A 22,442-nucleotide genomic window follows, 5' to 3' on the forward strand; every position below is an offset into this window, starting at 1 on the left:
AAACCGCAACTGAACCTGACAATTGTTTAATATATTATGGGAGGTTAAATATGCTTTAATACAAAAGCCAAACATTCTTATCTTACAATAAAAAGTCTTATTGAAATGAAGATTGTCTAGTCCTTTGATTTTTACTTCCGGGCTGTCGAAACGAGTGGTACCAAGCAGAAAGGACGAGAAAATGTGGAGATATGACATTATTTTATTATCATGCTTTGTTATCTTGCATCCTCTGAGTAAGGGAAGCGACACATGTGAGAATATTTTAAGATTATGCCCAACTGAAACGCCTTTGTGTAAATTATTGAGAGGGGTAAATCTGCAGCCTGCTGTCTCACGCTCCTGCTTCGTGTTCTCAAGCCTGGTACAGTCTTGGAGATGAAATTATTCACCAGTGTTCTCCGTTCAAATTTCCAGGCAGGTTTTGGAGGAAAGGGGGATAGAGGTAGAGAAATCAGATACACAAGAACACCAAACATAATTTTTAATCACAAGTTTAATAAATGAATCCAGGCCTTTTACAAAAAGCCATTTTTGGTAACAATTTCAAATGAAATATCAGTTACCTACAAAAATAAATCTGCTTCAACAGTATAAATAGAACGGCAACATCTCTGTATCACAAATTGTAGGTACTTCTCGTTTCTTGCAAGCCAACCTTACAGATCGTTCCTTGTACCATCACCACCTCAGTGTCAGCAGTACCAGAAACTAGGTCATAATTATGAAGAAAATTGCCCTCTCTGAAACAAACACTCCTTAGTGAGCTGCAGCCCTATTCTGAGTGATAATCGCATATTTAGGCCCAGTGTGAAACTAAGAATCCAAATGGCTTCTATCACAGTGGATTCTCTCTTTACCAGTACATATTTAGTACATGACAAGAAGAAAACTTGAGAGGTTTGGCAAATAATAGAAATCCTTATCATATCGTCTTTCTTTAGTATTTCCACTTTCATTCTGGACAATACTGGCCTAACTGTTTCCTTAACAGCTCTATAGGATATGCATTAGTAGATATAATGCATGCATAATATGATTATTTTAATCTTACATTGAAGTCCAGACAAATTCAATCATGACTATCTCCCTGTCCTTAAAACAAATTATATTCACAGTGTAACTATTATATGACTAAAATCCAATAAGTGGAGATTTTTTTTGGTATAGATCTGAAGAATATTTTAGAGACAAATTTAAAAAAAAGTTAGCATTCATGACAACATAAAAATAACCATCCGTATTACAACCTGTAACTACCCAATTGTGTGTTATGACATACTTATATAAAATATAGGTGTCAAAGGGGGTGGGGGTCCCTGAATTAAGAAATAAAGTGCCCAAGCTTTTCTAGAATGAGGGTCTCGTATGCTAAAGCAATTTTTACATTTGGTGGTGGTTGTCTACAACACACAGTGCATTTAAACTGCACACACCACTATATAATAAACTTATTAAAATATATTAATAGCTTAATGATATAAATCTCCAATGGGGCAGGGGAAGAACAGTTGGCTAAAATAAGACTAAACATAATTTATATTCACTACCCAGTGCTTTAAGAGTAAATAAACTATGCATGGGTAGAGTGTGCATGCCCACTCCTGAACTGGTGTGGCATGTATCTACTTGCACCAGGCAAAACTTTAAACCTTAAATTAGTGTGCATTTGTACAAAGTCTTTGGCTATATAATCCCACCAAAAAAGAGAAAAGAACAGTACATAACATAAATCAATTCTCAACTTTTCACAGGCAAGAATAGTAAGACTATTAAAAATGGCTGAGAAATGTGCAGTTACAGCAGTTCTCCACTAGATGCCTCCATATAACCACAATGTGCATCGTCTACAGAAAGTTTGTGGCGCGAGAGTGCAGGCTACACATTGTGATCCAGTACCAGTCAGAATATCATCATGCAGTACTAGCAGAAAGCAGTGAAATGCCACCGCGTGCATGTTCACCTTCGGTATACGGAGCATCTTTGTTTAACGCAATTTTTTCCAACTGGTGCGTAAAGCTGTGACATCTCAAGTCGATTTCCCATTGGTTAGATTGTCTACTCAAAAGTGCACTTTTTATAGTTTTATATAAAATTGACTGGGCAACTTCTCTTTTATACACAGAAATACCAGAGTACATTCGCTGGCATTGCAGAAAGAATGACTGTACAAAGCACATGACCAGAAACCCCGCTCTAAGGCTAGGAAGGAGTGGTGCACATTTGGGCAATCAGGGCTTGCAAGGGGAATCACTCTCTCTCACTCTCTCTGCCTGCAGCCAGCAGCCACTTATAATGGAGTTCAAATGAGTGTGTTACTCTGGCTTACCGCACTTGTTCCTGCAATACTGCAATCAAAGGTAAGATTATGAAAAAGAAGGAGAGAGAGAGATCATATTTCCTGTCTAACAGAGCATTACAGCCTTACAGACTGGAATGGGGGGGGGGGGGGGGCTTTGGCCTTTCAATCAGGCTCATGTGTCCTCCCGGTGTGAGTTAGTCACCCACACTGCAGCCTGGCCATTATCAAAACGCCAGTGTGGAAGGAGGGGGTCCGGATTTGACTGACGCCTGCTTTATCCCCTGAGCTCACACATCTTGTGTTACAGTAATAGAGATCAGAGGCAGCTGTGCGCCCCCAAATCATACCCCAGAGTAACAGGATAATGCGCACATATAAAACATATTAAAAGCATGTGCACTCTAACCAACCCCCCCATAATCCTCAAAGTCTGAGCTCCATATTCACCTGCCACTGAGGGACAGGATCAATATTGGGGGGTGAGGGGGTGACATTACAGCATTCTTTCTTTTCAACTTTCGCTACATCCATCTATCAACTTCCCATGATCCACTTGTCCCATGCATTCACTTGTTCAGCTTCACTGAACTCCACATACAGATGAGGTCACAGTGCTTCAGACATTAATGCAAATCATTAATCACTCAGCTCCGCTCACAGCTGCCTCATCACCAGCACTGACTGATCTCTGCAGCCCAAAGATCACCTCAGCCTCACTGTCACTATCTGTCACACAGCCCAAAGTCTACAGGGTCGCTCCTCTTAATAATCTACCCAACACTTCCTCATCTTTCATCCTGACCTTTAACCCACACAAACCTGTTTCATGCCCTAGGCTGCTTCACCACCCATCAGAGGTTCCTTACTCTGGTAGCCTCACCGTTTTCTCTCTCTGCTCTTTACTGCTCTGTCAGTTTGTCATTTTAATGTTACACCGTCTTCCCCAGTCTTTCCATTTTAGCCGGAATGCTATTAAATGCAGGCAAATTACTTTACAACCCACTTGCAAATGGAAACGTTTGCCCATGTTGTCCTTTCGAAAGCTCATACTCCACATTAAACTTTGCAAGGACTTAAGATATGACTGGATGTCTTTCCCCCCTCAAAATTAAAGCATTGCTTCCACGCCTCCCAAAATAAAATAAAACCAAGAAAATAAAATGAAAGCTTCATCCACATAAATTAAAATAAGAAACAGAAATATTTACAAACCTTTCCATCCATCAATTAAATAAAAGTGATATAAAATTGATTCAACGTTCCTCTTGAATCATTCACATGTTTAAAAGAGGTAACTGATTAAAATAAAAGTAAATGGGGAAATAGAGCTGAGAGAGAGAGAGAGAGAGAGAGAAGAGGGTGCGTGTGTGAAAGTGAAAGCCGTGGTACACTCCGGTAAGGCGCGTGACATCACAAAGGTAACACCTCCCAGTGCTCTGGGTGCTCCCAAAAAATAAGTCTCAAATGGCTCCGGTGCCCTGCCACCAGAGCAACAGCTCCCTCTTGTGTTCTTCCTGTGTATTACACATAACGTGAGGCAGTCCAGGTATCTGCTCCCATCAGTCCTTGTGAGTGACCCACACGCGTGCTCAGGTCCTGCCGTGTTCTCTCGCCCTCCCCCTCTCTCTCCGGGTGGGCGCGTTACCCATGATTCCCCACGGCCCTCAGCGCCTCCTCCAGCTTCTCTCTGTAGTTGGCGTAGCGTCTGGTCAGGACCTGTACCTGGTCGTCCTCCTCCTTGTGCAGGATACGCAGGAAGTTCTGAAGCTCCGGGATGGAGAACGCGTCCCACTGAGGGAGGGGATAAGGAGAGAGGGAGGGGTCACTGTACAGGGGACAGACCCGTGCATTCTGCAATACAATCAAGCTGGATACTAGCAAAGCTTTGGTAACTAAGTCACCATTTCAAGTGACTCAATGGATCAGAAAGAGTGAAGATAATTTCTGTGCATATGACAGTATGTCACTTCCTCTGGGGTGTGACATCAGCAAGCCACAGAGGTCAGAGGTCAGCCCTTACCATGACCTCGCCGGTCTGCTGCTCCCTCAGGACGAAGCTCAGGGTGTCTGTGTTGGGTCCCGCCACCAGACGCAGGAACAAGGGGTGTTCCTCTTCCGCCAGTTTACACACATACACTGTGGAGGCACAAACACACACACGCATGCAGGGTTATATCCAGAGTTCTCCCTCCATTAGCTTACACCTGTACACTGTAGAGCTAAAAACACACACACTGGGTTTTTCCTCTGCATCACTACACCCATGACTCTTCAAGGCTAAAGAAACACCCACTCACATTACCTTAATTTTCAGTTAATGTGCTGAACTTTCTATCACCTATCACCTTAAATAAACCTCCCAAAATATAACCCACAAAAGACCAATAAACTCAGCGTCACCCTTTGATTGTCACTCCCTGATTACTCAACACCAAGACCTACATTTCCAGGAAACCAGATCAGATGACCGAGATGAAACTGCATGATCCTTCATGAAACCGGAACAGCTACATTTGCAGTAGGAGACTGCAGTTCACTGGGCAAGATGGATTTCCATAAAGCTGGCCGGCTAAAGGATTTCCCCAGCCGAAATGATAGGACGGCTCTTATTTGAGTGAGAATTTCCCACAGTGCAGCCGGAAGGTTCCGGAGGCAGGCCCTCCAGCCGCGGCCCTGCCCTAATGGCGTCCCACCACCACACGGCAGCGGGACACAGCTGTGCGAGCAAGAGGAGGAAGGAGCGCCTTTCTCACGGCCTCCCCTCTGGTCCCGAGGAGCCTGGTTTAATCTCCATCCCCCGGGCTCCTCCAGTATGTGTCTACAGGCCAGCCGCAGCAGCTCCTATTTTCTGTCATTTTTCCACACATAAAGCCCAGTCTAGACAGCCTGTCTTCAGCGGCGGGGGGGGCTCCATCACCCCCCTGTTTAATGAAGAGAACGGCGCGCACACAAACCGCGGCGTGCCAAGGTCCACAGCAGCTCTCTCTCAGGGAGACTGGGGCACTCAGAGGGTAAAAGTAACTCTGCTGTTACTGCAGCATCAGAACTTTAAACTGCAACAATGTTACAGCTCTTAATAGCCCCACCCAGCCTCCCAAACTAGTCTTAATATAGGCCATAGTCTTACTCTGGGCATTACAGCACAACCACCCATACAGCCCCGCTGTACCCAATCAGGAGAGCTCTTCTGCTCTACCCAATCAGAAGAGTTCCTCTGCTCTACCCAATCAGGAGAGTTCCTCTGCTCTACCCAATCAGGAGAGTTCCTCTGCTCTACCCAATCAGGAGAGTCCCTTTAGGCTCAGCAGAGAAGACCGAAATGAACCTTTTCCACAATTATTGACTGAAGAATTCTGGCCAGACAGTACTGAGTCTAGGTAAAACAACGCCAGTGCATTCCAGAACAGAAAAGAAAAGGTACTTAAAGGAAAGCACTGGGGTTGAGCGCTTTTCCATGTGGGCAGTTGGGAATTGTGCAGAATGCTTGACATAAGAGTATTCCAGGAATCGCCGATTAGTCTGGCTGAGATGACAGGCAGTGCAATCCACAACGGTTCCTCACCAGGGCTCTGGACTGAGCAACCTAACCACCCCACCGATGCACAAGAATGAGCTCATTACTCTAACAGCAGTTCTTCATAAAGACAGATCTATTCTCATTCCAAAGAGTCACTCAGACCTAAAACAAATATGAACAGCTCTTCTACTCAAGCAGTTGCGCAACAGTGACTCAACAATGGTCTCTTCAGCACATCTAGCTTTTCTGTGTCCGTATTTTAAACTTAGCAGTCACTTCTATCCAGAGTGACTTAACACAACCAATATTTTTACGAACTATCCACTTATACAGCTGTATGCTTAATACACGATTCAGGTTAAGTACCTTGCATGGTGGTGCAATGGCAGTGCCCCCACCTAGGATTTGAACCCGCATCCTTAACACAACTAACCAGGGATGGCTAAATTGTGAGTAAAATCTTGTGTCTAAAATTCAAGCAATAATATTGTGGGATTCAAGCTCATGTCAGCTAAACTCACTGCTAAAACAGAGGTAAAGAGCCTCAAGCAAGGGCTGCCATTTCACTGGAAATACAAAACATTATCTCCTCAACCACCAGGGGGAGCAAGGAGTACATAACCACACCTATATGTCCTTCTGTCAACACACCCGTATGCCTGTCTTTTAAGGGCTGTGGAGTGCTCTTAATTAAGAGCAGCAGAGGTATTTTTACAGTATAAATAGTTCCACTGCGGTCTGTACGCCGCTGTAGATAAGTGATTGTAATGTAATGTGTGCTGTGAGCTGAGGGAGGCCCAGTGGAGCCGGGGCCCCGCCCTGCTGTGGCTCCTGCTCCAGATCAGGGCCGGGAGGCTCAGGAGGAGACTGAAACCTGTCTGAGGCGTCTTTCAGCACTGGTGGCAGACAGACAGGCAGGCAGGGCAGCAGCTGCTGCGGGGAGTAGCCCTGGTGCAGGGCATTCCGGCCCTAGCGCTGTATTAATAGTGCAGGGCTGCAGGCTGCAGGCTGTGGGCTGGGGAGAGCTGAGGAGAGCCGGGGAGAGGCCTGTGGCAATCAGTAAGCACCACAGCTGCTTGCACATGCGCACACACTCTCACATACACACACGCGCACTCACATACATGCTCGCTCACACACACACTCGCTCACACACATGCTCTCACACACGCGCACGCTCCATCACACACACGAACGCTCGCACGCGCACACACACACACACACACACACACACACACACACACACGCACGCTCCTGGAACGTCAGTTAGCGCATACCTGACATGCCTGAAGTGTGCAGTCTGCAGTGAAGCACATCTGGTTGTGAGGCGGTGTGGAATTACATCCCCTACTAGCGCCTATTACGACAGCCCCCGTCCATCATGCGCACCGAAACTCCCCCTGAGCACTGGCCCGCTGGCCCCTCCCCCTTTCCCAGCTCACCTTGGTCCTCTCGGCGGTAGCGCTTGAACAGGGCGAACTTGGCGGGGTTGTCGGCCACGGTGAACTTGTGCAGCAGGGCCTCGATGACCTGCCGCACGGTGTTGGAGCTGCTGATGTGCAGGGTGTTGACCGTGCCCCGGGGCATGAAGAAGGCCTCCTCCCCGCTGACCGGGTGCATCCGGGGCGACCCCGCGGGCCCGCCCCCGCCCCGCACCGTGATTGGCCGCAGCAGCTCCAGCTGGACCTTGATGAAGCCCGTGTAGAGGCCGCCGGGGTTCTGCGGGAGAGGAAGGAGAGAGGCCTTTAATTCGGTCACGGTCCTCGCTTCGACCGCGATGCCGACAACGGGGACCGCCAAAGACGGGCAGAGAGCCTGTCTTGGGCAGGCGCTCGTCAGACGGATCCCGGATTTGAAAGGCCGCATCACGCTGAGCTCATTACTGCAGTACGTCACCCAGAGCAGAGGCTCAGGACACGGTCACTAAACCTGCATGTGGTAACAGCACCAGACCTGGAAACCAATACTGTCAAACAGCTGATATTTCACCCCGCCCAACGCTGGCTTTGTGCTTCACGGGTAGCTGCTGTGCAGCTCTGTGCAAGAACACCGTGGCATGCCTTTCCTTCAAAGGACACAGGGAAGGATGTCAAATATTTCACCAGAGGTCTAAGTTGTGAAAAAATGAAGGCGGTCGAAAACGAGGGATTATGTAACGCCAACGTATGCCAGCAACGAATGGGTTTCTGTCACTCCAGTTTCTAATACAATCCAGAAGAGGCTTTTCTCATTCAATTACCACTGAACCACAGCCTCAGAGGCAAGCTCCAGAGTCAGACTCCAGACTGCAGGTTTCTGACAGAGTGCACTGGAACAGGCCATTTAAGGAGCCATCTCGAGGGGGAGAAGAATCCCCAAACGGCATTTCTGTATCGTTTTCAGTGACGGTACTGTCTTTTGTTCATAAGCAGAAAATGAAAGGGCATTCAGAATGCAGCTATGACTGATCTTTCACACAGAGAACCTGCAAACATGCCATACTGCCAAAATAAAGCCCATTCCAGCCAGGGCTTTTGGTTCTACGCTTCTACCTCTCGATCAGGCTCCAGAGAAGGTGTATAAACTCACATATGCGCGACACTCAGACATTCTAAACAGAACATGCACGGGTGACTGATTTTTATGGGCCAGGAGCATCCATCTACATTCCTGGAGGCGTGCGCCTGTGTTCATTTCCGCTCCAGCAAATCCCTCTGGCCGGGATAGGAAACTCGTCTGTACGGAACACGGGGGGGCTCACCAGGGTCATTTTGAGGTGGTCTCTGACGGCCGCGTTGTACAGCTCCACCTTGTGGCTGATCTCTTCTCGGCTGAGGTGAGCGCGGAGTTCCTTCTCTTTCTCCACATCCTGCACACAAACAGGACAGAGACAAACAGGGTCAGAGATGCTTTTCAGACAGGTATAAAAGCAAGCCCCATAGAGGGAGGGAGACAGAGGGAGACAGAGAGAGGGGAAAACAGGAGATCAGGTGATGAAATGAATGAGAGGGCCTGATGAGCATCATGACCCCCTCAGACACGCAAAGCCCCGCCCCACGTGTTTTACAGAGTGCATTTGGCCCAGAAGGGGAGGAGCCTCAGGCCACACATCACTGCCATGCGGATCACTCCACCAATGAAAAGGGCTTTCCCAAGTCACGCATCGACATACAGCAGGACAGAGGACACAAAGCAGAGGAGCCGGGAGATAGAAGACCTGTGTGTGCATGCTGCCCCGTCAGTCACTGCTATGCATGACCACAGGCAGCACACACACACACACACCGCACCCTGTTGATTGGCCAGATAAGATCAGCTGATTGCGGAGGTGACAGTCTGTCTGACCGGGCACTTCCTGCAAAGCCAGCCAGGCCACACAGCCCACACAAACAGCACAGTTCTGCTTTCCTGAGAACCGGCCCGCTACTGAGAGCTCATACGCTGCCTGTGCTGCCCCCACTCCACAGCCCTGTGCTCACGCCCTGCTCACGCCCTGCTGTGGTGTGCACTCCCCTCTTTCCCTCCAGGCACAGCAGTAAAACAGATTCCCACAGCACATCCTCACATCTACCCCACACCACCACCACTCCATCTGGGGATAAAGGGCAGCAAGGGCGTGTACGCACACACATATGCACAGACACACACAAGTGCGCACGCAAGCACACACACATACTGCGCACCATACTGCACACACACACACACACACACACACACACACAGGTTCTCCCAAGTCAAACAGAGTGCTCCAGCTGGCTCGTGGTACATGGCCATATCTGTGGGGTGAGGAGCAGATTCCTTCGTGCTCCTGCAGAGCAGGGGCAGAGCGAGCAGCAGCTCCGGGGCTGTGCAGTGAGCTCATGCTCTCCCCAGCGCTGCTGCTCCCCTTATATGGGTCTGCCTGGGCCAGGCTGGGATGCCAGCGCACCGACAGGCAAACAAAGCACAGCCTGGTTACAATAACAGCCAGCGCAGGGCAGGGCTCTCCCTCCCTCTCTCTCTGAGAGAGAAAACCTGCTCAGGAGAGAACAGCGCAGAGAGAGACGCGCTGGGGACGTGCGTCTGCTCTCCAGGAGTAACTGTAAGCACTGCTGCAGTGTGAGGGACAGTGGTGTTACTTCCCTTCACACACGTTTACAGATGCATCTCCGGCCTGTTTGTGTGTCGTGCTACAGAAACAGGAACAAACAGGAAGTGTCAGCAGAGCGGGTCCCTGGAGGCGGGGGCTACCGGCAAATCACAATTTCTCAAGGCCGATGAGGTCACTCGAACAGAGCCACTGTTAAAGCGAGAGCACACTTTCCTGTGACTTAGACGTTTTCTTAACTACGGATTCCTCCTAGGGCCTGCTGCCAGGCAGAGAATGGCTGATCTGGTCTGGTTTGCGTGGGGAATGATAGGGAGGTTTCATATTTGACCCAAAATGAAGTTCGTCAAAAAGCCAACTTTGTGGTTACCATTGAGTGTGAACGTCATGGTAATATCAGCAGACCAGACCTAAAGCGGGGGTCATACACCTGTTAAGTCCTCATTTCTTCCCCAAGGATTTGGGGATGGGGGGGTGCAGGGCTTGGTGCAGAGTGGCAGGTGCAACCCCCACCTCCCGAAAGGATCAGGTGACCTCCGTCCGACCCCCACGGGCTCAGTTGGCCCGGTGACTCAAAGGATTAAAGCGGGACAGGTGCTATTCTGGAGACGACCGAGAGGTTTTACCGAGACAACTGCACTGTGAGCACCGCACCTGGGGAAAGGGCTCTAATCACTAACACTGTGGGAAAGTCCCATTCGCTGAACTACTCAGCATGCGTGTGCACCCATATCAAAGCTAATGTAACTGTATGACTTCTCTGACTATCTGTCCCAGAAGGAGCTGGGTCTGTGTAGAGTAATACATTCAGGGACTGCCTGGTGTTACCACAGTCCTTTACTCAGTAGCAGCAAATGCTTTGCTAACCCAGACACAGGACTGTGTGGGTTTGGCCTGCAGTGATTGTAGTAAGTTTAGAAGGTCTCTCAGTTCTGATTTTGAGAGAGCTGCTACGCTGGGGGCTATGAAAACCATCCGTAAATGAAGAACCTCGACTCCTAGCAGTTAAACCATTCCAGGAAATGATTCTGACACCACTGCACGTCCAACAGACTGATAGCTAAACAGCACCACTAATGAGACCACAGAGCATGAGAACACCACACACTGAGACACATGAATATAAGATCAGAGAAGGCCCAGGTAAAGGTCAGGTAAAGGCCCAGGCCGGTTCAGTCAGGGTAGGAGCAACAGATGACAGGAGTGGCTTACAGTGAGCACCCAGGGGATTATGGGACAGCTTCGGTCATCCCATAATCCCTGCTTCCCAAGAACCTGGTCACTCCCTCTGGAACCTTCCATTTAACATTATAAACAGCCAGTAGGCCTCTGGAATGAGGTCTGCACCCTCCCCCCCTCACACCACCACTATACCCTCTCCCTCCTTCACCCAACAGCAGTGCTACATGTGTCACTGACAAGGACTGTCAACTGACCACACAACTCTTTTGGTCTTCCTAACAAGGCCACCATAACAACGGGTAATTCCTTTATAATCACTGGGGCCTTGTCTGGTATCCGACGGTGTCATCAGCCAGCTTGATGAGACAGCTCTGTCCATTCTCTGGGTGATTTACAGCAAACCAGCTCAGGAATCCCCCTGTAGCCTCACCCAACCTCTCACAAGACGGGCCCTGTGCACTGTTTGACTCACTATGTGACTTCAGTCCTCGACCGCAAGTTGCGGTCTTCTCGCACACTGACCGAAAGAGCAACTGTAAAGCACGGTTCAGATGAGTTCAGGCAGCTCGGTCAGAAAAGGGAACCTGAAAACACTGATGAGGAACTGGGGATGTGGTGTGTGTGTGTCCATCAGCATCTGACTGACAGCAGACCGTCTGCTCGAGCCGAATCCCATCAGCACTTTAAACAGCTTTAAGGGATTACAGCCTGTTCTCCGCTTAGTTCCCAAACAACGATGACCTCGATCAAACAACTGCCAGGAAGTCCCCATTCGCCTTCCATTAGCGGCGCCCCCCTCCCCCCATCACTCACCCCATCCTCCCCCGAGCCTACACACTTTCCAAGTAACCCCCTAAAAACAGGGACCCTGCAGCACCCCCCCCCAGAGCAGTGGAGACCCATGCTCCCCTCAGAGATGCAGAGGGGGCAGTTTAGGCACAGGGAGGGCTCTGCTCTGCTCCTCCCTGCGGTTCGTACGCGGGTCAGCCTGGAGGAGCGACGGGGGGCTGAATGGAGCTCCTTGTGGCCCCTGCCCCGCAGGGGGGGGCGGCGGGAGCGCCTAGCTCTCACGTGGGCCGCGCGGCGCCCGGGGGAGGGAGGCGCGGCTCTGCGGTTCTCACACAGCGTCTCCATTAGCCCCGCCGTCACGCCGCTGAACCCCCCCGCCCCCGCCCCCGCCCCCACCCCCCACCCCCACCCCCACCCCCACATCCGCCCCCGCCAAGACAGATAAGGCCGTCGACAGCCGCTCTTAAAAGGCTTCCTTCCATAGGAGTGCCTGAGAAACGCTTCCCTCCTTTAAAATGATTTACTCGCCCGGCGCACTCCCGCGCAGAGATACTTACATCTGACATATTGCCTTTTCATACGCTGCCTTCTTCCCTGAAGCAATTAAGGTGAAGCACTTTATGCTCGTAAGCTCATAAACAGAGTCCCACACGGGACCTGAACTCACAAGCTCTGGGGTCCAACAACAGCAAACTAGCCCATCTAATGCTATCCCTGTATATATTTACCACTACAGTACAGTGCAGGCCCTGGCCTACTCTACAGCGATGTAGAGCCGCCTCCTGCAGTCTGCTGGAGAGAAGGACGGGGCGCGTGCGGAGAGGAAAGGGTTAAGAGGCAGCCCGCTCCGCCATGCGTGACAAAGGCAGCACAAACACGGGCCGATGAGGTAATGTGGCACGAAAAAAGCACAGCTCCTTCCCCGGGCTCCGGCGCTGGGCTTGGACTTTGGAGGAGGAGCAGACGCCGGGGGGGGGGGCGGATTTGGGCCGCCGCCGCTCGCTGCGCCGCCCCGCGCCGCCCGTCCGAGCGGCTCCTTCAAGGTTAAGGCCTGCGGGCGCGGCTAACGGGCTCTGACCTTGACTAGCGCAGCGACAGGCTGTTCTTTCACACCGTGTGTGTGTGAGCGCTAGGCCCAGCAGAGCAAGGTCAGGCAGCTGGGAGTGTGGGAGAGCTGATAAGGGGTGTGGAGAGGGACACCCCTCTCTTACACTCAGGCATATTCAATGCTCTCTGTCACTATCTGAAGGGAGGCTACAGCTAAGCTTAGATTAATTCTATGGCTGCGGCACCACACAGCTCTTAATTGGTCTGCATTGCCTGGCCCAGAGTCACATTCGGGTCGTCTACCATTGGCCCAGAAGAGAGCAGGGCTTGTGTTTTATTGGTCAGGACGACTAAGGGTTAGGGCTGTCAGTCAGGTAAAACGGGAATGGGAACACTGTTGCCGGTCAGAGTAGGGAGTTACTGTTGTGCCCTTAAGGCACAAAAGGTGTATGTAGTTTTGTCAGCAACTCTGAAAGGGCACTATAGTTATGTCATTGGTCAAAGGGAGCAGAGCATGTGTGTTGTGTTGTGAGGTAAAGAGGGCATTAAAGCTGCATTGTAGACCAGGGAGTGTGTTAGCATCGCGTGGTAAAGTAGAGTGAGGGCGGTCTGTGTTGTTCGTTAAAAAGGGTATTTGTGTTGCGCTGCCAGGGAGGTGGGGCGGGGTTTTGTGTTGCTTTGTTAGCGAGCTCCTGTCTGACAGGCAGAGATAAGAGCAGCCCCCTCCCCCTCCCCCTCCCCCCCGATGTCCCCTGTTTACAGAGGCAGAAATCAGACAGCGTGCCGCTGGCCAAACCGCTGCAAGGCACGGGCAGTCAAAACACCGCAAAGCTAACCTGCATTCGCTGTCAGCAGTCCCTGTACAGCACCAGGCTCTGGTGCCCAGGGCGAGCTGGGGGCTGGTCTCAAACCCCCCACCCCGCCCCCCCCACCCCGCCTTCCTCTCGCACACATACAGGAAGCCCCGTCAGACCACACCTTTCCTCCACGGCTGACATTCCTCAGCTAATCCGACTTCATATTCGAACCATTCTCCTTCACTCACTTGCATGAGTTTGCTTGCACGCACGCAGGCAGGAAGGGCACTCATGCTACACTGTGCATATCTGCAAGCAGGACACAACCTTCTCAGAGCGCTACACAGGCACGCTAAATCACAGCACTGAGAAACCCCAAACTGTGACATCAGCCGGCTGGGTCCCGGGAGGAAGAGTTCACTTCCCGTGCAGCAACAGGTCTGGGGATAGAAACCCATCCTTCCCATTTCTTGCGGTATATTAAACAGAACCAAAACTCACATGAGACAGCAGGTTCTCTGAACTCATTCATACAGACCAATGTGGTCATGCAACCACACACACACACACACACACACACACACACACACGCACGCACGCACGCACGCACGCACGCACGCACGTACACGCTCACAAACGCACACGCGCTGCAGTGTGGTAGAAATGAGAGGGGAAAGGCCTCCAGCAGAGGAGCGGAGTGGGGGTTGATGGGAACCGGGCCCGGGTCGTTCAGACGCTCAGGCCCCAGCTGTGCCAGGTCTGCTGACTGGTGGAGGGGGCTCTGCCTTAGCCTGCCCCTGCTGTACAGAGGGACCTGCATCAGCACTTTTCCCCTCTGTTTACAGCCCCCGCCCCCCGCCCGGCTCAGCAGCGGCCCTGTGGGAACAGTCAGCACTTTGTGCAGGCCTCATTCCTACTGCTCCGTTTCCCCCCGTGTGTCTGTGGGCATAATTCACAGACTGTAAAATTCCCTGTGACAATGAAGGGCGGCTTTTACGGCACCTACCTGACAACCTGCATCTCCCCCCTACGCCTCCCCAATAACACCCCTTAACCTTCCTTCCTGTAATAACCTACCGGGGGCCACTGAGAGGAGAGGTGTGGAGAAGTGGGCTGAGGGTGTCTGAGAAGGTTCTAGAAAAAGCCCTTCTGAGCCCTAGGCTTAAGGCAGACACACTACTGCAGTGTTGGGGGGGATAAAACAACGCTGACACGGTGGAATGGAGTTATATTTATCCGACCTGCATTGGTCTTCAGACGTCGCAGGCGGCCCTATCAGCTGGATCTCCTGCTATCTCCACCTCCCTGACTGATACTGTACACCAGCGCTGCAGCTGGGCCATTGGCACTCGTTGGAAAGCGGCTCTGCTGTGGCAGTGATGATGCAGCACAGTGTCCAAACACCAGAACCTCCACAAGGCAACAGAGTGCTCTTTACATCACAATCAGTGTCTTCCCACAAGGCCTGTGAGATATGAGTATCGCCCTACTGGTCTGACCACATGAAGTTCTCAAACCAGATTGTGTTTTCAAATTCAAGATGAACTAAACAGCTACAAGGAAACAAACAGAAACCGTGTAGATTAGGAACTTTACAGACTGTTATTAGAAGTGTGTCATAAGCTTCCTCGTGACTAACAGGTCTGGTTTCCTTATTGCAGGGTACATGATTACATCACTTCGGTGTCAACAGGGCGTTACACCCCTGCAGAGCTCAGCATTTAACCCTGCCCTGAAAATCTTAACACTTTCGTAACCTTGTTTATGTCTCAGAGCGCCAAAAAAAAAAAAAAAAAAAGGGACAAAGGGGAAGGCAGATATCTTGCAGGTCGCGGGGGACGGGGTGGGGCGGAAGGCCTAGCTGCGAAATGCCAACTTCCCCTTTCTGCCCTGGCCGTGCCGTTCAGTGAAAATCTCCAGGAAACGCGAGTCTTTTGAACAGCCCCCCCCCCCCCCCCCCCCCCCCCAACACGCCCCCGTCCTGGGAGGGCAGCGTGGACAACAATGCGCGCGCTTCCTCCGGACGGCTTTCATTAGGGCCGACGGAAAAGCTGGCGTGCGAGGGTTCTGCCCACATGAAAGGCGTCCCAGCTCCAGCTCCCGTTGGATGTGGTTCCGTCTGAGGCGGCGGGTAACCGTGGGTAACCGCGGTGTTTAACGCTGTGGGGAGCTTCACCGTAAGCAGCGCTCTGGAGCGCCGGGCGCGAGGAGGAAGCATTTCTACACAGGAATGCTCCGGCCAACCACAAAGGTGTTACGAGACAGAGGAAGAGGGAGAGAGAGAGAGCGCTGTTCCTCTTTCTTCCCACACCTAACGGCCCAGACACCACACACAGCAGGCACCCTGCGTCAGTTGAAAAACAAACAAGGGAACCAGTTTCCATTGCTAATTTAATCTTCCAACCATTTTTTTTTAATGAACGTTGGAATAACTACAACAGCGATGGTAATGATGGTGAACCCTAAAAAAGGGGTTCACCCGTCTCTTGAACCAAAGGTCAAATGTGATCAGGCAGAACAGATATACAGGACAGCTATAAGAAATCAAATATGGGCAAACATGCAAAAAAAGATGAAGTCAAACGGGGTGATGAGAAAGTGTGTGTGGACCTGCACAGCCTATGAAGGAATCCAGCTGTACTTTTTCTGAAACTTGGAAACCCCCCCTCTCGCTGAACCCCACTCCCCCGCACCGCCACCCACCACAAATCAGCTGGACCCACTGAACTACAAGCCCGAGCACAGATTCTATGCATGTTGCCCTGGAAACCACCCCAGCTGTTTTGGTATGATTAGCAGTGTTCTGGGTGTTCCAGTGAGAATTACTCTGCTGATAACAGCTCAGAGATTCCACCATAAAGCGAAAAGCACACCATAAAAATCCAGCCCACAAGTGTCAAGGTTCATCAGCAAACAAAAGTCTTGCCTTTGGTTTCACTTAAGTACAGAAAAATAATTAACAATTCACTCTGTAATACATATTTGCTGAAGAAAATGTCCACCTATGGACTTGAGATACTGTGAGAGTTACTGTTACAGTAGGACTGTGAAATGGCCTGTTCGACTGTGACTGCTCCTTTAGAACTGAATAACTGCAGGGCTGGTACTCCCTGTGTACTTTCCTGTGCAGTACCCTGCTCATACTTTCAGCAAAGCTTGGTGCAATGTGCTAGTCCAACAGGCTTGCTTTAGCTTAGCAAGTAGATTGGTGAAATAAATGGAGAAAAACAGAAAAACATAACTGCCAATCAGGAAGTTTCTTCCTTGAAGTACACAAGCCAAAGTTCTCTAGCGCAGTCGTTATGAATATACAGACAAGACACATAAGCATGCCTACGATATATTTTCCTGCGAGTGTGAGAGGTAGAGTAAATATAGGCCCCTAACAGCCCTAAACCCTTTAAAGGTTAAATCCTTCACTGTTTATCCGCAGCTGGACGGACACAGAACGATATAGATGAACTAAGAAGACAAACTCGGTTCATAATTAACAGGATGAGCTCACTCCTGTCATCTGTGCCCATGACAATAATTAACTCGGAGAACGGCCTTTCGTCTCTCAGTGTAATCAAAACACACCCGGCCGGAACATCAAAGGGCGCGTACCAAAAACATCCAGCGCAACGACTGTTCCGTCTGAAGCTACGCCTGCTCAAAACTGGTTGGAGAAGAGGTGCCGCAGGCAAATTTGAGTCCGTTTAAATATAAAAAATTACATGCATATAATTTTTTGATGTAGCGATCTTAATTTGCAATTGTAATTTTCATTCGCAGATTTGCAAAGCAAATGATTCTGACAAGATTAAATTAATGCTTTTAGTCTTTCTTTGGGCGTCAGTGTGAAATGTAATGCTATCCAATATAAAAGATGGAAAAAAAAAAATGAGTAGAAAATTGCCGTAACTCAACCCTGTCGCATATTCATGACTACTACCCTGTACGGTACATGACTAGCCTACATGCCTTTGTTCTACATCGGACGGGACTTCAAACCGTCATCTGTATGATTCACCGGTGAAGTCACTGCAAAGGGCCTCCGGAGGGGGGGGGGGGGTGAGGGATGGGTCCCATCCTGTCCTGTCCTGTCCCAGGTGTGGAAACTCGACCCCGCCTCCTCGCGGGACAGCACCATTGTGTTCCTGGGCCCTGTCCACACAGCTGTCCTCACTCCTCAGGTGTGTGTGCCTGTCTGTGTGTCTTTGCCCCAGGTTAGGGCCAGCCCCATTTATCCCAATAGCAACCGAGGAAAGGACAAGTGTGGGATAACATGCAGCATATCCCTGAGGGACTCTGAACACAAGGAAGAAACAGCCAGCATTTTCGCTCCTTAAACTAGCCCCAGGGCTGACTAACACCAAGACTTACTCGATTTCTCTCTTTCTTTTTTGCTTTTGAATCCTCCCCACAGTGGAGACTGACAGTCCGAGCGAGGAGTGCAGGGCGACATTAGCGGCCTGCGGTCACAGCTCTCTCACCATTGTGCTGCAGGCCGAGGAACGCAGAGGCTGCTGAAGCTCGGCTCCATCTGCTGAAAAGCAGGAAGCGATGGGGCTCGATGAAGACTTCAGAGTCAAAGACCCTTTCCTGTTTGCGCAAGATCTCCCACTCATCGCAGCCAGCGAGCCTGTGGGTTCATACGGCGCTCAGCAAACCGCAGCCTGTCAAACGCACTTTCCTACAGCAGTGTGAGCGAGCGTTAAGCATCCCTCTCCCACCCAACACTGCACGTGCTCAGACTCTTTACCTCCCGGTATGTGAGCGGTGTGTGTGCAGGACCCAGCAAGTATACAGCTCCTGCACACGCACCAGACAAGCACACGCAGGTGTGCAGGGGCTGTGTATTTGTGCGCTCGTGTGCGAGCTCTGCACACATCACAGGCTCCCGCTCTCTGTGAGGTAGCCCGCGGACTGCAGCGCTTGCAGTCCGGCTGCTTTCATCTGCCCAAACTCTCCCTGCCTCCTCTCATCCCCTCCCCCTCACACACATCAAAGCCCCGCGTGAGGCGTCCAGGTTGCGCTCCGGTCCCTAATCGCTGTAATCTGGCGCGGAGGGGGGGGGGGGGGTTGTTGTGTTTAACAGTAACCATATGAATCAGGCGGTCACCGCGGGGCCACGCGTCGTTAACCGGGACCGCAGCAGCCAGCGTGACCCGACCGCGACCGTGACGGAGGTGTGGGAGGGGCAGGGCCGCCGGTGTCCCGCGACCGTCCGCGCCGAAGTTTTAACCGTTAACAGCGTGAAAACAGCCCAGGCCAGATTCCGGTCTGTAATGACGGATCCCCGCTGGGGCTGTTCACATGGGGACGGGCCGGCCTCTCTCCTTCCAGGTCCCCGTCCCAGATCTGGGGAACGCTTTAAGCACCACGTCTTCAATACTTCCAGTAAATACGGTTTCGCTGTAACCCAACCCACCCAAGCACAGCAGAAAATAGGGGCCGTTTCCCAAAATGCGGTGAGAGCACAATGCCTTGGGCCACTAGTCTCCTTGCGCCTCGCTTTTCAGGATCACACACGCTTGTATTATTACTTCCCCATCAGAATAGCCACTGCAAGTCTGCTTATTGCAGTGTAAGTTTTTTAATGAAGCTCGGATGACACATTTTTTAATGTAATGCTACTTGATATATTCTGCTCTGGATACATCTGCTCACGCTCTTCACTGGAGGTACCTCCCATAGTACAGTGAAGACGCAGCTATAGGCCAAATCCCTGTATTTCATCCCACCCTCAACTGACGGTGGGGATTTATATAAACACCAAGACGAGGCCCCTCCACCATAGCTGGACAGTGGTGGATGTGTCCTCCGCCTGGCCCCTCCTCCCACGCCGGATCTGTGCGCGGTGTACAGACACACAGGCGGGCGGGGCGGCTGACGGGCCGTACCGGAAGAACAGTCAGCGGCTCTGGACTGACGGTCCGCGCGCTTTCTGGGACACGGCGAGGGTGCAGACGCCGAGCAGAACAAACAGCTCATCTGCTCTGTGACGCAGACGGCCCCGCGGCAGGTAATCACCTTATCTGCTTTCCCAGCGCTCCAGGAAGATCGGCACGGAGCCACCGCCGGGCCCGGCCACGGGAACAATCAAACTCACTTCTCCCCTCTGGAACACCTGCTTCCGCTTCGCTTTTTTAAAACCATTTACTTTTTTGCACAAAATGGCCATTACGGGCCGTTTTTTTTTTCGAAACAGTGACAGAACGTCCACGGATGCTAGAACTACTGAAAAATAAAAATTGGCCGAAGGCTTTTCAAATAATAAAATTCAATAGTTGCATTATTAGGGAGACCATTGTTTGCAAAGCTGTGTAATGTTTTTACGCAGTGACTGTTCCTTGCCTACCACTGAGGTGATGAATGAACAGTTTACAATACAAACACGCCTCCAACCACGCATTAGGCGTCAGTCAATTTACTTTAATTGTGAAAACACAAAAGCAACAATAGACACTCTGTGGGGCTTATAATGCACTACTGCATTTAGAGGGAAGGAAGGAAACGAGCTCATATTGCAACGCACACAAACACACACACTCCTCATGAATCTCAGAATCATTCCCGAATGTTGTGCATGTAAACATAAAAGCTTCAGAGATTAGCCACAAACACTCCACCCCCCAGCCTTTCCATGAGCTTCACTCTTCCCAGCTTTCATGCTTTGGTTCCCTCAGTTAAACAGTCCAATTACTAAAAAAGCACACTGGGAACCACAAAATTACACCCAATTAAAACTTCAAAGATCCCACAGCAACATTACTGCTCAGTCCAATCTCACTGGCACCATTCATTTTAAACAAGGCAATTCCCCCTCGCTATTCTTTTGGGTAATTTGTGTAAATGCTTTGCAAGAGATTTACACATTTGTCTGTATTTTAACCCCAAACGCCTTCTATGGAATTTGTTTACACACTGGCCTTCAGGCAGGGCACGCTAACTTTTTAAGCGCCAAACATTAGGCTGCACTTAGCAGTAGGTGTGGCTGAATTCAATCACCTCCAGACTTAAGTGCTCTCACACTGTGTCTCTGTGCTCACTTCTCTTGAAAGCTATCCAAGGTATGCGACAAACATCTCCTGTGAGCCCCCGAATAACAGCGTCTCCAAGCTCGGAGCCAACACCTCCGGCCTCGATGGTGCTCTCCTGACTCAATAGAGGAGCACTGGGGAGAACCCTGGGTAGTTGTAATGTAAACTCTGTGCTGAGGAGGTTCCAAGGGTCCCGCCGCATGGCACAGTGCATTATGGGTGGCCGCATCTGAGCGCGGCCCGCCAGACCTCCTCTGAGAGCGAGGTCGCCAGGACACACCTACGGTAAAACCTGAGGGACGGAGGTCAAACCAAACAGCCCGCCGGATGTCGGGGTCCTGCGCTGGCTGGCTCTCCGCTCTACGTGGCGGCCATTAACCTGCGGAGGCTCCTGGAGGCTCAGAAAAGGATTTCAGCGCTACGGGTGTCCCCTGAGACGGACTGAACCCTGCCGTGTTTTTTTTTTCAGAGCCTTAGCATCGCGGACACCGGCAGGTCGGTTAGGCAGACAATCCGGTGGAACTGGGTCAGTCGGCTTTGAGAGAAACCACAATACGCCCGAGGAGAACATCCACAATGCCGCAGGCGGAAAGTACAGGCTTGCTCTAAATAAATGGTTGCCTCCAATCGCGGCCAAGTCTATAATAAGTTTCTTATTGCTATTTACAAGTCACTGCACCGAGGGCCCAGATCCTAGCAATCCAGGGCTTGGACTGAAAACAAAGACACAAAAAAAAAGACACAAAACTGAAAACTATTAAGAAGCTGTATTGTAATGGGTTAGAAACAAGTTTTTGGGAGGAAGGGGGGTAAAATGGTCTGTGTAGTTGCCCTGTGGAGTTTAAAGGGGAATGGACCCTGTCCTGCTGCTGGCAAACTCAGACTGCCACTGCCGTGAGCACAGAAAACACATTCCCCTGCCTTACTGCAAGCATGGCCAGATGACCAGCGTCCCAAAGAGGTCACTGGCCTGCCACGGTCTATTTACATTTCCGCCGCGGTCACATTGCATTCTGGTACCGCGGTCGTGCAGGGCAGGTCCATGAGCGGCTTCATCTGGGGTGCCACTAAAGAGAACCTATTCTGAGCGGGGTAAATACCGCTTTTAAAAACGTTTCACAATATCGCACAGCGACGAGGAGGCCTGCACAAGACACCACCACAAAATTCAAACGGAAGCGAACGCAACAGGCCTTTCTTTTAAGCCCGGTGTGGTGAAGATCCCCCGCTGGAGCAGAACATATGTGGCTAATGCTAAAGTTCAGGCACTGCAGAACAGCCTGCCCCCACTCACAGTGTGACTCTGCAGAAGGGAACAGCTGGGGTCCGGGTCCAAACCAGAACACTGCCCCCATCTGTCAATCAAGCCATACAGGCAACACCAGCGCCTGCTGTGCAGACGGGCTACTGCCAGAGGGAGAGACACATTGGCACTAGTTTCGTAATAAGCTGGGTTTTGATTTACTGTGGGACATAGGACGGGGTCTCCCTGCTTCCAATCTGCAGGGAGACTGGCATGGTCAATATCTTTAATACATCATAATGCTTTCCCGCACTTTTCAGGCAGGCAGAAACAAGGAGCTCTCCCCGGCGGAGCAGGAAGTGCGTTTACCGAGCGACGCCGACAGTGCCGTCAACTGCCTCCCGGCCAGCGCGGTAGCCCTGGGCCCGCCTTTGCAGGAGAATGCGGCACACAGGCCAGAGGACGGCCGCACTT

At 50.9% G+C, this 22,442-nt stretch overlaps 1 protein-coding gene across 4 annotated transcripts in view; it reads right to left on the reverse strand.

Moving 5' to 3' along the window:
• Positions 1-484: 484 nt before the first annotated feature.
• rassf3 (Ras association domain family member 3) overlaps positions 485-22,442 on the reverse strand; it is a 52,363-nt gene continuing 30,405 nt past the window's right edge. For all 4 annotated transcript variants that reach the window (XM_035425941.1, XM_035425943.1, XM_035425942.1 and 1 more), the window contains 4 exons: positions 8,560-8,667; positions 7,262-7,538; positions 4,323-4,438; positions 485-4,093 (listed from right to left, as the gene is read on the reverse strand). In XM_035425941.1, the coding sequence (XP_035281832.1) occupies positions 3,944-4,093; positions 4,323-4,438; positions 7,262-7,538; positions 8,560-8,667 (651 nt within the window). In that variant the 3' untranslated portion in view covers positions 485-3,943. The remainder of the gene's footprint in view (positions 4,094-4,322; positions 4,439-7,261; positions 7,539-8,559; positions 8,668-22,442) is intronic.

The sequence above is a fragment of the Anguilla anguilla genome, chromosome 7, assembly GCF_013347855.1.
Source record: "Anguilla anguilla isolate fAngAng1 chromosome 7, fAngAng1.pri, whole genome shotgun sequence".
Classification (NCBI taxonomy): Eukaryota; Metazoa; Chordata; class Actinopteri; order Anguilliformes; family Anguillidae; genus Anguilla; species Anguilla anguilla.